General features: G+C 39.8%; 2 protein-coding genes across 4 annotated transcripts in view; one reads left to right on the forward strand and one right to left on the reverse strand.

Annotated features, from left to right (window-relative positions):
• Positions 1-1,625: 1,625 nt before the first annotated feature.
• Zbtb33 (zinc finger and BTB domain containing 33) lies at positions 1,626-8,152 on the forward strand. The gene is made up of 2 exons (XM_028893712.2): positions 1,626-1,769; positions 4,122-8,152. Exon 2 carries the CDS (start codon positions 4,124-4,126, stop codon positions 6,134-6,136), a length of 2,013 nt encoding a protein of 670 aa, XP_028749545.1. The 5' UTR covers positions 1,626-1,769; positions 4,122-4,123; the 3' UTR covers positions 6,137-8,152.
• Positions 8,153-8,689: 537 nt separating this feature from the next.
• Positions 8,690-15,813, reverse strand: part of Tmem255a (transmembrane protein 255A) — a 55,056-nt gene continuing 47,932 nt past the window's right edge. For 2 of the 3 annotated variants that reach the window (XM_028893709.2, XM_028893710.2), the window contains one exon: positions 9,449-11,584. In XM_028893709.2, coding sequence (XP_028749542.1) covers positions 11,420-11,584 — 165 coding nt within the window. In that variant the 3' untranslated portion in view covers positions 9,449-11,419. The other variant, XM_028893711.2, reaches the window with a different exon arrangement.

The raw sequence follows: 15,813 nt of genomic DNA on the forward strand, positions 1-15,813 counted from the left end.
CACACCTGTAGAGGCCAGAGATTGATGTGAATATCTTCCATTATTTCTCTATATCTTATCTTTTGAGACAGGGTCTCACAGTGAACCCAGAATTCACCTAGTGACTAAACTACCTGACCAGAGAACTCCAGGGTTACAGACTTTCCAAACTGGCTTTTATCTGGGTAGCTGTTGTGGTTTCAATACGAATGGCCCTCATATATGTACTCAAGTATTTGAATGTTTGGTTCCTGGTTGGTAGAACTGTTTGGGAAGGATTAGGAGGTGTTGGTCTTATTGGAGTAAGTATGTCACTAGGGGTGGGTTTTAAGAGCTTAAAAGGCTTGGTAACAATTGAAATTTGCTGTTTCTTGCTTTTGGTTCAAGATGTGGGCTCTCAGCTTGCTATTCCAGCCACCGTACCTGCTGCCTCAGCTCAACTTTCATGAACTCTTTCCCTCTAGGGCTGTAAGCCCAAATCAATTATTTCTCTATAAGTTGCCTTGGTCATGGTGTTTTATCACAACAATAGAAAAGTAACTAAATACACTGGAGTTTCTGCAAATTGGTCCAGCCACTGTGGAAATCAGTGTGGAGTTGCCTCAGAAAAATAGAAATAGATCTATCATATGACCCAACTCTACCACTCCTGGGCATATATCCGAAGGATGGTATTTCCTACTATAAAGACACATGCATATCCATGTTTGTAGCTACTCTGTTCACAATAGCTAAGACATGGAAACAGCCTAGATGTCTATCAACTGATGATTGGATAATGAAAATGTATTAACTATATGCAATGGGACTTTACTCAGGTATATAACCTATTCATTAAACAATCATTAACAATTACATGTAAGACTCTTAGTGCTTCTAAGGATGAAATGCTATGGAAATAATGATAAACAACACAAATATTATTACCTTTCAGATAGGGCTCATTTGATACTGGTTTGTTTTTTCCTTCTTGTAAAATACTTTCATCCGTGTTTATGGACCTACTGAGCCCTCTGAAAAGGGAGAAACTTAGCTTACTTGGTGTGTATTTGCTGCAGATCTAATGTGATCACTGTTAATAGAAATGGAGTTAATAAGGTAGTGGTCCATTTAATACTCATGTTAATAAGGTACTGTACCATTTAATATTCGCTTAACAAGAGTTATCCAAATACAGGTTTCTTCTTAAAAGTAGCAGTGCAATTTGGTTATCTTGTTATCCTACAATTTGAAGTATGACTTAAGAATTTTTAACACACAGTTTATATTTCAAGGTGGCTTATCATCCAAGCAATAGGCTAACACAACAGATTTCAAATTTGGAGAATGAAACTCTGAAAGTTTTTAAGCCCTGGGTCTTACACAGAGTTTGAGCAAACAAGACTAACTTCCTTCCCACTGGGAGCAATGCTAGATGCTCTTTTCAGAGCGCAATCCCTTTCCCACACCGCATTGCGCCCTGAAAAGAGCAGAGCACTTTAAGAGCTTTCAGTTACGGAAAGAGCCGAAGGCAGAGCGTGGCGCTGAAGCCAAGCCGCCAAGGACTCGGGCTCTTCCGGACAGCCCCGGACAGCTCTCGGAAGAGGAGGGCGGCTCGCCCGCGCGCTGCGCCCTCTGTCGGCCAAGTGGGGCGTCCGTAGCGGCGGCGGTGGTAGTCGCTTCGACGTCGACGGAGACTGGAGCGACGTTTAAAGCGGCAGCAGAAGCACCGGGAGTCCGGCTTTTTCTTGTGGGAGGACTCTGACCCTTCCTCAGCCGGAAGAGGAGAAAGCGGCCGCGCCGCCAAGCAGGTGAGGAAAGGGCTGGGGTCCGGGCTGAGGAGTAGGAGCCCGCCTGCGCCTTCATGCCCTGGCCGCGCCTACGTTTGCATTCGCCTCACTTGAACCAGGAAGCGGCAGAGTCGGAGGCTCAGCTCCGCGGCTCTTTCTTTGTGTGGGCCCGGGAGCGCCCCGGGAAGAACCGGGAGGGCGCGGCGTGGTCCCCTGAGCTGTCCGGAGCCCGAGCCGCTGGCACCCTAGGTTAGGCCTTGGAGCGTAGGGGACCCCACCACAGCTACCCACTTGACTTTCCCCTTTCCCTTCTGCCAGCCTTTGGGGTTGGGGGTGGGGTGCTCTTTTTCCACCTACCTCCTAATTTGACTAGACAGCTTTGCTACAGGGCCCATCATCCTCTTCTGTCCCCAGCTCAGGACATAACAATACCTACTGCTTCGCCTGACCCCCTACCCCCAACACTGTACCTTTCAGATCTAGGCCTTCTACTTTCTCCAGCACCAGCCCCCATCCCTCCCGCCTTCGCTCTGCTATTTGCACCTCCATCTCTATTTGCAAGAAGCTAGCCTTTGCACGTAAATTGGCCTTAAAAAACTCGATTGCATCTAAGTTCAAAGGAAGAGGGAGGTGGTGGAAGAAAAATAGTGTTCAGCTGCTTCAGGGAGCCCTGTGTTGGGTTTGTTTCACTCTTTGGCGGGTGGTTTTTATCTCTTCCCTACTTTCATCAGCCCTCTAAACCTGCTCACAATCAAAGGTTTGTCACACAATGGTAATAGGATGTCTTTTCCACAGTCAGGTTGTAAATCTCTGGGGAGGAAAGGTTTGAGACCCACTTGGGTTGATCCTGGGCCAACCCTGACAAGCAGAATGAATACCTAAACAAAATGAAACCAAATCCCAGTGTCACCTGGACACCTGCATTGAAACATTCCGACATTGGAAAAAAAACAATAATTGCAAACGATAAAAATCAGGTGGCCATATACACAACCCTCTCCACTTAAAGGTGTTTTCTGTCAAAATCTTCATATTTTGGATTGTTGGTACATTGTCCAAAGGTCACACTTGATGATGCCTTTATGATAGCCTATAATTCCTTGGTTCTGTTAAAATGGAACAGCTAATATGTTTTTTAAAACCCTTGATTTTTAAGCTTTTGCCTATAGATTGATTTTAAGTTATGATGTTGAAATTTTTTTAAAAATATAGAGATACTCTGCCTGCCACGTGTGTGTCATAATTACCTTGACAGTGATATTCTTCAGTAACTTTAAAAGGAAAGCATACTAATGGCAAAATAATTCTTTACCAATGGTACTTAGCAAGTAATGATTAATGCATAATATTCTCATATAACATGTGTTTGTGCTTATAAATGTTTTAAGAAATGCATATGCCTTTTTTGCACTCTGACCACACTGTTACACACTCTGACTACACTGTTACTATGATGTCTTCTGTGAAATGCAAAAAGAGTCACACAACAGAGACACTAACTACCTTCTGTGTAGTAATACTGCCTGTGTCCCAATAAGTTGCTGTTTTTGTTTTAACTAACTTATTTGAAGAGAAATAAGTTCTTATACTAGTACACATAATTTTTTACCAACAAAGTATGATGTTTCCAGTTTTTATGTAAGTAAGCACTAAGAAATGGAATGCTTTTCCTTTCCATTTTCTTGTTCCTTCAAGAAAGTATGTGTTGCCTTCACTTGGTGCTCTAACACTGCCCCTCTGGAAAGTGTAGAGGGGTGGGCATGAAAGGGCAAGGGGTAGATAACAAAAAAGATGGGAAATTGTGAGGTAAGAATTGCCAGTGTTTATTATTGTCCTTGTTGTCAGGGTTAACTTTGGAATATGATCTTACTAATAAGATTAGCTGAAATTAAAGAGACTATACATTTCAGCTTTAATACTAAACACACTAAACTGTTTTGGCATTTAAATCATTCATTTGCAGAAGAAGTAACTTGTATGATTTATGATGAAGATTTTTTAATTAAATATTAATTCTTATCTCTTAAAGAAAAAATAAAATTGGGGCTAAGAAAGTGACTTCTAATTTTAAAAGGGTAATTAGTGACAATACGTTTTTCTGAATTTCAAAAGAAGGTGACCAAGGGGATTATTGTTCACATCTGCACAGCAATTTAAAACTGTTTTGACTTTTCTCAGAGTAAGTCATGAGGTTTGACACATGGTCCAAAGCTGGTGTATGGAAACAGCATATTTAAAAGTCAAGATGTTAAACCAAACTTGGATTTAAATTTAAGTAAACTGTTTAATACTTCTGTGCCTTAAATTCTAAATAATTAAGTACTTTTAGTTTTTCCCTTCCTAATCTACCCTCTTCCCTTCCGCCCCTTCTAGGCATGGAGAGTAGAAAACTGATTTCTGCTACAGACATTCAATACTCTGGCAGTCTGCTGAATTCCTTGAATGAACAGCGTGGCCATGGACTCTTCTGTGATGTTACTGTTATTGTGGAAGACCGAAAATTCCGGGCCCATAGGAACATTCTTTCAGCTTCAAGTACATACTTCCATCAGCTCTTCTCAGTTGCTGGGCAAGTTGTTGAACTGAGCTTTATAAGAGCAGAGATTTTTGCAGAAATTCTGAATTATATCTATAGTTCTAAAATTGTCCGTGTTAGAGCAGATTTACTTGACGAGTTGATTAAATCGGGGCAATTACTAGGAGTGAAATTTATAGCCGAGCTTGGTGTCCCACTGTCACAGGTTAAAAGCATATCAGCACAAGATGGTACTGCTGAGACCTTACCTCCTGATTCTAGTGGCAAAAACATTGACATACAAAAATCAAAAGATGAAGCCCAAGATACTGGGGCTACTGTAATGCCCATTATAACAGAGTCTTTTTCATTATCTGCTGAAGATTATGAAATGAAAAAGATCATTGTTACTGATTCTGATGATGATGATGATGATGTCATTTTCTGCTCTGAGATTTTGCCTGCAAAGGAGAATTTGCCAAGTAACAACACGATGACACAGGTCCAGCCTAATCCAGCCCCTGTTGCTATTTCAGAAGTGACACCTTGTGCTAGCAATAACTCCCCACCTTTAACAAACATCACACCTGCTCAGACGCTTCCCACTCCTGTAAATCAGGCAACTCTTAGCCAGACACAAGGAAGTGAAGAATTGCTGGTGTCTTCAGCTTCAACACATCTGACTCCTAACATTATCTTATTAAATCAGGCTCCACTTACTACGCCACCCAGTGTCAGTTCTTCACTTCCAAATCATATGTCCTCTTCAGTCAATTTACTTGTACAGAATCAGCAGACACCAAACAATGCTGTTTTAACAGGAAACAAGGCCAATGAAGAGGAAGAGGAAGAAATTATAGATGATGATGACGTCACCATCAGCTCCAGTCCAGACTCAGCAGTCAGTAATACATCTTTGGTCCCACAGGCTGATACCTCCAAAAGTACCACTTTTGATGGTTCACTGACACAGAAGATGCAGACTCCTGTACTTCTTCAAGAGCCACCTTCCAATTCTTTAAAAATTTCAGATGTAATTACTAGAAACACCAATGATCCAGGTTTAGGATCAAAGCATCTAATGGAGGGTCAGAAGATTATTACTTTAGATACAGCTACTGAAATTGAAGGCTTATCAACTGGTTGCAAGGTTTATGCAAATATCGGTGAAGATACCTATGACATAGTGATCCCTGTCAAAGATGACCCTGATGAAGGGGAGGCCAAACTTGAGAATGAGCTACCAAAAACATCTGGCAGTGAGCCTTCAAACAAGCGTATGAAAGTAAAACATGATGATCACTATGAGTTAATAGTAGATGGAAGGGTCTATTATATCTGCATTGTATGCAAAAGGTCATATGTCTGTCTGACAAGCTTGCGAAGACATTTTAATATTCATTCTTGGGAGAAGAAGTATCCATGCCGTTACTGTGAGAAGGTATTTCCTCTTGCAGAATATCGCACAAAGCATGAAATTCATCACACAGGGGAACGAAGGTATCAGTGTTTAGCATGTGGCAAGTCTTTCATCAACTATCAGTTTATGTCTTCACACATAAAGTCAGTTCATAGTCAAGATCCTTCTGGGGACTCAAAGCTTTATCGCTTACATCCATGCAAGTCTTTACAGATCAGACAGTATGCATATCTTTCTGATAAATCAAGTTCTATGCCTGTCATGAAGGCTGATGCTATTGGGTATAAGGTTGATGCTGGAAAAGAGCCTCCAGTAGGGACCACATCTACTCCTCAAAACAAGCCAATGAACTGGGAAGATATTTTTATTCAAAGAGAAAATGATTCCATTTTTAAACAGAATGTAACAGATGGCAGTACTGAGTTTGAATTTATAATACCAGAATCTTACTGAACTCTTTTGAAATATCAGAAAGGGTTAGATTAAGGGGCAGGGATTTCAGAAGACCTGTGAAACAAATTAAGGTGGAAACGTGTTAATTTGATCTGCCATGTCATCTGAAAGTAGTCTAGTTGCATTGTTAATTTTTAGAAGCAATTTTTTTCTAAAAGTTTTGAGTAGAGATTGAACACCCCCTGAAGTATCTGTATAGTTTAGCTTTCAGCTCATTTAAAAGACGTGACGTTTTAAAGGTACAGAGTTTTCTGAATAGAATTTGAAGCAGTCTAAAGGGTCTTTGAGAATTATTGAAGTTACTAATATACCCTGGTACAGCTTATACTATTCCCCCTTCCATGTTAGCACTTTACTGCTGAATTGTCAGTTTTCTTAATGTTAAGCCTAAGTGTGTTGTGTCTTGTATACAGCATAAAAGGTAAGGAACTTCCAAAACTTGTTGTAGTAAATTTCAGAGTAAGTCCTAACTTGGTGATTTGTTCTGTCAGATCCAAATGGAGATCAGCCTCCTGCCTCCTTCCCACTATAAAATAGCCATGCAAACAGGTCTGTCCTATGAAGAATGAGTGAGTTCTAGCTAATTGGGATCAACCATTGCTTTCATTGCCGTAGTCTGTAAGAGATTTTGATGGCAAGGCCACTGTATACCTTTAAAATGACCCTGAGCAAAATGAAAATGAGCTAGCAGGCATGCATGTGGTGCAAACAGGAGGTAATGCAAAGTTCTTTTTTTTTTTTTGCTCATTTTTAATCTGCTTTTATATGGATATTTTTGTTAATTATGGCTAAAAAATGTTCCCACAAAATGTTGTGAATTTACTATGTGAAAGCCACCAAATGCATCTTTATATATAGTGCTAGTAAATGTTGAGATTCCGTAGATGAGACTTGTGTGTTTTGGGTGGGAGGCTCCTGACATACATTTTTAAAAGCTCACGTTAGAATCTCCAGTAGGAAGTTTTCATTTTAGGTAGTTTTAATGGCAATCTAACATTGTCCTTTCAACAAGGTCTTTTGGGGTTTTTTTAAAACCCCTTAAAATAAGTTCTGATCTATGTGCAAACTGCTGTTATATTATAGCAGAAACTACATGTGGAATACTGCAGGCATGTCGGTTCCTGTTTATTTTGACAACAATATCACCTTTCTTCCTTTTAAGATGGCACATATTTAAATACTTAGAATTTAAAACTTACCAAGAGTAGTAATAAAAGGAAGCAGGTTGGAACAGATATATAGCTTAGCATTTATAACAGATTTAACACAATTCTGTAAAAATTTAACCTAATTTTTTTTGCAATGGAAAAAATAATAGATACTGAAAATGGTTGCATTGCATAGTTATTAGTCATTTGTGACATTGCTATATTTCTTAGTTCAGCATAGATATTTTCATTCTCCTTACAGTGTATTTTTATCTATTTCTTGACTTCGAACTTAAAGCTTTAATCATAATTTTTTTATGCATAGGTCATTCTTCTGGTGGTAACTAGGTGTGAAGATAAAAGTTTAAGTGTTTCTTAAGTTGGTAGCTGAGGGTATGAAGAATCAGTGTTTGCAATAATACAAAGAAGAAGGATAGCCCCCACTTACAGAGTAGTAGAGTGCTATACATTTATGTTTTCTGTTTCATAAGCTTAGGCCTTCAAACCATTTTCATAAACTCTTAGAAAACTGAAAATCACCTTATAACTCTAGACTCTGATCTCTGTGATCATGGTATCTATTTCCTTTTTCTGTAGATATTGATGTTACTGCTTTTTAATATAGGGTATGCTTAAAAATATTCCCCGTTGAAATTTGAGTTTCATGAATTCAGTTTCAGCAGTTAGACATAATTACTTCTACCTGTGTGAGCAACAGTGATATTTCAGTCTCAGCTGCTAGGTAAATTAGTTTGCTATGATAAAACTTGCTAGTTCCTACAAGCCTATTATGGTTCTTTGTTTTATTGAGACAGGGTTTCTCTGTATAGCTTTGGAACTTGTCCTGGAACTCACTCTGTAGATCAGGCTGGCCTTGAACTCACAGGGACCCGCCTGCCTCTGCCTCTTGAGTGCTGGGATTAAAGGCACGCATCACCACCACCACCCAGCTCCCTACAATCCTATAACAAACTAGGAATAATGAAAAACTGTCTGTTCTGAATAACATTGGTAAAATTATTTGCCACTGCTGCTGTACTCTAAATTTTGAATGAGAACTTAGAAATGTCATGCCTACTGAACATAGCTTCTGGAGTTTGTAGGAAGGAGGAAGTCTAGAAAGTTCAATTGTAATTTTGCCAAGAAGACTCTTACACGTGTTTGGGGGTCTTTGAGTTTTTTTTTTTTAATAAGTTTTCATGTCAAAAGTTCAGAGTTTTGTGGGATCCACCTGCCTCTGTCTCCCTAGTACCGGGATTAAAGGCATGCACCATCACTGCCTGGCTCACAGTTCAGAGTCTTTGTGGAATACCCCTTTGGACAAAAACTCTTTACTCATAGGCATTATTGGATTAGAAATTTGCAGCAAGATGCTGTTTAAAACCTACTGTGAAATTTTTCTTTCTTTTTTTTTTTTTACTTCTGACTACTGAATTTCCTATTTTTCTTTCAAGTTGGCTTCACTTTTGCTCAAATGCTAAATTACCTATAGCTATTCTGGATAGAATCTGTTTGAAATAGTAACTTTGTTGAAAGAATCAAACTTTTGAAAGTCAGTAGCAGTCTTGCAAGATTAGCTAAGATATCTGGTTATCGTTTTTTGTGATGACTATCTTCCATAGAGTCACTGAAAAATTTGTTCCTAAAATAAGTGGACACTGATCTAGGCATTTAAAAGTATCATCATGGTATGTGTATTCTGAGGAATTAATGCAAATTCAACAGCACTGGCTTCCTTACCTCTGTTAGGCATATGAAACCTTGTTCATTTCCCCCCATACTACAATGTTCATAATTTGTACAATCTTCCTTATCATGACTTAAGTTCTGCTTTTCATTAACCATACTTGATACCAGTTCATAGAGTTTCTTAGGATGAAATAAAGTGTATTCGTTCTAATTTTTGAGTGCATTTTTTACAAGATTATTGTGAATGAATTCCATAGGCTTTCTATCCTATTGTTTTTCTGGTTTCTGTTTGTGTTTTCGTAGCAGGAGAGAAGTTGTCATTCTGATGACATCATGGCAGAAATTGTCATTAGGTTTTGTGTATTGGTTAAGCATGTCCCATTGTTTCTCGAACCATCACAGTCAAAAGTGAGCTGGCATTGCCAGTCGTTTTAGCGTACCCACTATACTTTTGTACATACCATGAGAATGCCTGTAAGTGGGTAGGGAGGAGGAAAGTTTTATTAATTTGAAACATCACAAAAGCCGTCTGGGTTTCCAACATGGCAGTGATACAGATTTTAAGCAATATCTAGTTTATACAGGTTCTGAATTAATATTTTAATACTTCATGCCCAGGTCAATACTTTAAAGCAGAATTAGGAAGAAAGCAGTAAATGTTATAAAATGCAGTCAAGATACATTGGAAATACAAATTCCGTCATTACAGCAAATGTTTTGCAGAATAGTGAAGCAGCAAATATTAATCTTTCCGAAAGTAACATGCAGTTTATATAATTCAATGTAATAAAAAAAAGCTGCTCAAATTAAGTGTTACAAAATCTATACTGTTTCAAGTTATTTTGTAAAGTAAGAAAAATACATAGAAATGAGTCATAGAATCTTAATAGTTTAAGAAATGTGATCATTGAAGATATACTTTGTAATGGTGCCTTTAAAAATATACACATTCACTAAAGCAAGGGGTAAAGTGTAAATGACAAAAATACTGTTAGATAGTACAAGGTGGTATTTGTATAAGAAGTCAATTGGTTATTAGTCCTTTTTTGAAATCCAATAGAATTGTATTATGTTCAAAACTAAAACTAACCGTAATTTTCTGTAACATAAAAGGGTTGTGGTCTTTTGGATTGGAAATCTGGCTAGGACAATCTGACACCGAAGGTTAAACTGAATATTTTGCCGACATTTCCTGTGAACAGTGAGTGCACTTGTTGTGCCCTGATTCGTGAGACCAGGTGTCTACAAGGTAGATGGGAGCACCAGCATTTGTCTGCTGCCTCTAACTGTCAAAGATGGGAGGCAGCGAAATGGGCTGGAAGCGTTTCCAGTGTGGGTTCTGTGTTTGCACAACTGTCTAATTAGGGATCCTCTGTAGCTCCTGTACTTTACATAATACAAGTGTAGGATTATCAATCTTCCTTTAAACCAGTTCTCGGGTTAAAATAAAATCCCAGTGAACGTGTTCATGCAGAGTGAGGGCATAGGTGCCAAAGTGTTTTTAACTCAACAGCTTGAAGGTTTAAAGCTCTGTATAATTAAAACAGCTGTATAACTATCACAATGTGCCAGATGGATTTTAAATGCGTAACACTTAAGAATTTGTCAAGTTGGCTACATTTGAGGTCTTGAAGACTTGAAATGACATTGTAACACTTTCATAATCTTGAATTGAATGCTGTCACCATTGATATCAACAGGGGGGAAAAGGACCAATAAGCGCAGTGGCATTAAAATACAGATGAGTTTTCAGGGGTTGGGTGCAGGATCGTGCGGTTTGCTGGGGTTAAAGCACAATATCTGAAGATTAAATAGTCACAAAGATAAGTAACAATTCATATCACGACCCAATCTAATCTAGCATTTTAAACTCTGAATTTTAACTGGAAGATTTATATCTCCAGTAACAAATGTGTTTTGTAATAATGCAACATATAATAGAAACACTGCCTCCTAAGTTGTCAGATGTATACCGAGATCTACTGAAAACAGCACACGCTTGCTTGCTCTGTATTTCAGTGCTTCTGGATCAACCATTCCTGTTCTCCCAACACTCAAGATGAGGGACTATTGCACTTTTCCCCTTAGGAGGTACCAGTAACAAAAGCTGAGCTGAATGATCACAACAGCCATTTTTACAAGACTCAAAGAAGAACAGAGTAAGATACGGGCAGCTTTTTTCAATATCCAGACATGAGCAAACAAAAATCTTAGCCAGAATTTTACTTAGTACAACTACTTCCCTTCATGGAAGTACTGGATTTGGCCTAGCCAATCATCCCCTTCCCTGATAATGAAAAAGCTTCATCCCTCTTTCCCTAGCTTGGCAAGCTGTTGTAAAACTTAATGCGTAAGAGTCACACTTTAGATGTTGTGCCCTACACACTTCCACTAAAGCAGAAATACAAAAGCCACAATAATCTCAATAGCCGACAGGTGTTCCTCTTTAAGGACTGTAAGGTGGTGGCTTTTCAAAAGGTGGGTAGTAGGGTGGAGAATAACGGGGCGGTGCACTGGAGGACCACATGTAGCTGGGCGAAGGAGAGGCAGACTGGGCCTCCGGCTCATCAGAGAGTCCAGAGGGAGGGGAGGATGGGAAGACACTGGAATGCTGTGTAATGAAGAAAAAAAAACAGCAGCTTAGGCGGTGAATTTGCAATTCCTTCAACAGACTTTAAAATGAGTATAGGCCAAATCTCTGTTTAGAAAAATAGTTGTTAAATCTTATGGTGTCAGTAAAGTACATGACAGCTCTGCATCTGGTCACTCGGGCTGCAAACTTCATGCGGAAAGTTTTGGGGATCCTCCTCTTCCCCCTCTACATCTAGACAGTTATTCAATCCTGTTGCTTCTGCTGTGTGGTTTCTTGAAGATCTCACTCCATTTTCTGCATGTGTCACTCAAACCATCAGTACTCTCTCCTAACCTATGCTCAAAGCTTTACAACTAGTCTTTCAAAAAGTCTGTGGCTTAAGGATGTTTAATGAGGTTAAGTAATTGATCCCTAGGAAAACCTTCTGTAGGAATATGTCATTGGGAAGTCCAGGACTCAGGGGCCCATGTCACAGACTAAAACTGAGGTTAGACAAATGAATTGGCTTGCTTGGCTCTCAAGTTGTGAAGTCCTGTTCCATATGAATTACCATCCATTTTATTACCCACAAACTCACTATAGATCGGAAAACAATGATTAACAAAGGCGTGGGGGTGAGAAAACCAATGATAAGAATGAGGAGCAGTATGTCAGCTTGCAGAGATTGGGGCTTCAATTTTCCTTTTTTTTTTTTTTTGTTGTCTAACTTTGGGAAAGGAGCAGTTGTAGATTTTTAAAATTAACCTGGTGAGACAGGAAAATTATAATATTAAGCAAAAATTTAAAATATAATACTAAGCAAGGTGTCCCAAACTCAGAAAGACAAAAACCTCATACTCTCTCTCATATGTGGATACTAACCTGTAAAGAATATGGGGGTGGGAGGGGAAGTGTGGATAAAGCATGAAAAATAGGAGACCAAGAGAGAATAAAAATAGGGGGCAAAGAAGGATGAGAGTGAAAACAGAAAGACACATAGCACATGAAAAAGGAAAGAGATGGGGACGATAGAGGGGGCATCAGAGATAGCAGGGTTGAGGACTTGAGAGGAGGAGAATTGCTAAAACACATTTTGTTTGAAAATGCCATAGTATCTGATGCCTAATATGCTGATTTAATATCTTAAATTTCCAAGGAAAAATGTGAGTCAGGTTAGCCAAGGTTATTTTGCCCATGTCTCTTCTGTGTCTTCCCATGTAATTTGCTCTCAAGGGAACTGACTTCTGAAGGGAGGGGCATGGTACAGCTAGCTGTCAACAGGTCCAGTGTGGAGTCCTGGTTCCATGGGCTCAGTCAGAAGTTTGCCCGTCACCGAGCAAGAGATCTTGCTCGGCACAGTTAATGAATCTGTTTATGCCCGTTGTTTTGTCTTTAATTGAGATTTGATATGTGATAAGATGAGTGAGCATTAGCTAAGCAAGAAAACAGTCCTCATCACATAGTAAAAACTCAGTATTTAGAAATATATTAAAAATAACCAGTGAATTGCCATAATAAGAATCACTTGTCTCCCTCTTCCCTGGCCTATGACCACCCATAACCCTAATAACCCTGCTCAGAGAAAGTTGATCTTTTTTTCTTTTTTTCACTTTTCTATTTCCCAGAGCTCAGAACAGTGCTTAGGAAATAGTAAATGTTCAATAAATCTTGAATGAATGACTGTTACTTCAAGAGAATATATTAGGTAACCTTGGCATGCCTTTTAAAACTACAATCCATTTTCAGAGTCTGCAATCATTCTAGAGCAAGGCTAAGATGAGGTCTGACATATGGAGAGAACTACAAGGACAGTAAGAGTTAGGAAACAAATTCAGGGTCTCAGAACAAAGCTAGTCAGCACACAGAATAGGAGGACTGTAGGTATTCTAGTGTATCTGGGCTCCATGAGGATCTGGGTTTTTTAGCGCCACTTACACTAAATTTGCTCAAGAGCTCAAGTGCTATTTCAACATGTAGGTGGGTGGAAGGGGGGTCACATCTTTACTTGGTCTAGACAGAGTTGGAGTAGATCACATCATTTTTCCATGCTTGTAGCAATCTTGGTCAAGCCCTGGCATGAGGCTTCCAAAGCATGAGACAAATTGGCAGAGTGTCATCCCCACACTAGACCTCTATACTCCCGGAAGAGCATTGTCTAGATGTCAAGGTCCTGTATGAGACAGTGAAATACCTGCATCGCATCATGTTAGGAGTAAGGAGAGGGTAGCCATCCTCTTCCTTTTCCACCCGGTCACTTTTCTGAGCTTAAGAATGACTAGGTGACAGAACTTAGAGGACCTTTAAAGACAATACAACTTGAGAGTGGACCCGAGAAAAGCAAGATGTCTTCCTAAGTCTAAACTGCCACCTCGCTCCAAGAAGATATTCTTTATTAAAATGGTCCAGTTGTGCATTGTTTAATAACAGGGCTATGTTCTGAAGGAAAAAAAAAAACACTAATAGCTCATTGAGCAAACTTGTTCACTTAAGGTGACTATGACATTAATCCTGCTACTATCCTTTCCTCATCATGATGAACTGTACCACCTGATGTGAGTTAAAATAACCCCTTCCTAGGCTGGGTGTGGTAACACAGGCCTTTAATCTCAGGAGATAGAGGCACAGGCAGGTGGATCTCTGTGAGCCAACTGTCAGCCTGGTCTATATAAAAAGTCCCAGGCCAGTCAAGACTGCAGAGTGAGACCATATCTCAGGAAAAAAAAAAAAAAAACACTAGATAAATAAATAACCCTTTTTTCTATTTTATCACACTGACAAGAAAGAAAAGTGAGTAATACATCTTCCTTTTCTTTCCCTTCTGCTCTCATGTTGCTTTCTTCTATTAAGAGTGTTTCTCTTGGGGCTCAGAGGTTTAGAGCACTGGCTGTTCTTCCAGAGGTCCTGAATTCAATTCCCAGCAACCACATGGTGGCTCACAACCATCTAGAATGAGATCTGGTTGCCCTCTTCTGGCCTGAAGACATACATGCAGGCAGAACACTGTATACATAATAAATAAATAAATAAATAAATAAATAAATAAATAAATAAATAAATAAATAAATCTTTTTTTTTAAAGAGTGTTTCTCTTAACCAGAGAGGAAAGGAAAAGCCACAGGGCTAAGGATCTCTGTGCCTGAGCATGTATGTAGTACTCTGCCCTTCTAAATCCCACTCTAGGGATGGCAAGAGGCAGCAGGGCAGTTTGAGGCATTCACAGCCACAGGAGAGAAGGACAATTCCCTGCAGTAGAGCTGAAGTCGGTTGTGTCCTGAGAGCCATACAAAGGCTGCTGTGGGTGGGCAGCGGCTGCTGTGGGTGGCAGTTGTACACTGTGAAAATAGAGGAGGCAGAAAAACAGCCTCTGGACTTTTGCTTCTCAATCTCATGTTTGGTAAATATTAGGGGGTGGGTAGCAGAGAAGAGGTGATTCTCATTTCCCTCTGAGGTCAGAATTGGAAATCTAAAGGATAAATTTGAAGGTTCCTGGCAGAGCCAGGGAGCTAACTGGCTGCAGTCCACATACCCTTGGGGGTTGGAGAGGGAAAAAGGCCCACAGTACCAGTGCATAGTTTCCTAGCAACAGGCAAGCACCTTGAGAAATACTTGGCTTTGTTGCTGGAGAGCTGGCTTGATGCATTTTGGTTCCTGCTTGAGAGTTGAACTTTACTAATGCTTTGAATCTCTGCACACCACAAAGCACAAGGAACATCTAAGTAGCCAGCCCACTGCTGGTCTTGTCAGCTCTGGCTTCCTGAGCTGCCTCCAAGGTCTGGATGGCCTACAGGCCACCCTCTGATGTACTTAAGAGGGTACATAATGTACTCTAATGGTGCTACGGAGGGAGCCACCCTTCATGAACACAGATGTCTATCTCCTACCCCCTCACCTGCCCCATGTCTATTCACGTTTTTTAATATCTATGCACATTCTGTGAACATGTGCACACCTCTCTTCATGATGTCCATGAATCTTTTACTCCAAAAGGTGCCCTGGCACTGCCTAGTGACAATGACTAGTTAGAGAAGTTGTGTCTTTTTAAAAAAGCATCCCCCCTACATTCTGCCATAGAAAGAAAAGGAAAGAAATGGAAGAGGAGCAGACAAAAGGAAGAAGGAAAATGAAGAAGAAAGAAAAAGGAGAAGAAAGGGGAAAGTTGAGAAGGAAGGGATGGGGGAAATAAAGAAAAAGCAGAAATGACTTTCTGAGCTTCAAGGTAACCTGCACCATTAACTCCTCCCACCCCCACAGGGTTGAAGCAATCCTTT

Source organism: Peromyscus leucopus, chromosome X (assembly GCF_004664715.2).
Source record: "Peromyscus leucopus breed LL Stock chromosome X, UCI_PerLeu_2.1, whole genome shotgun sequence".
Lineage (NCBI taxonomy): Eukaryota > Metazoa > Chordata > Mammalia > Rodentia > Cricetidae > Peromyscus > Peromyscus leucopus.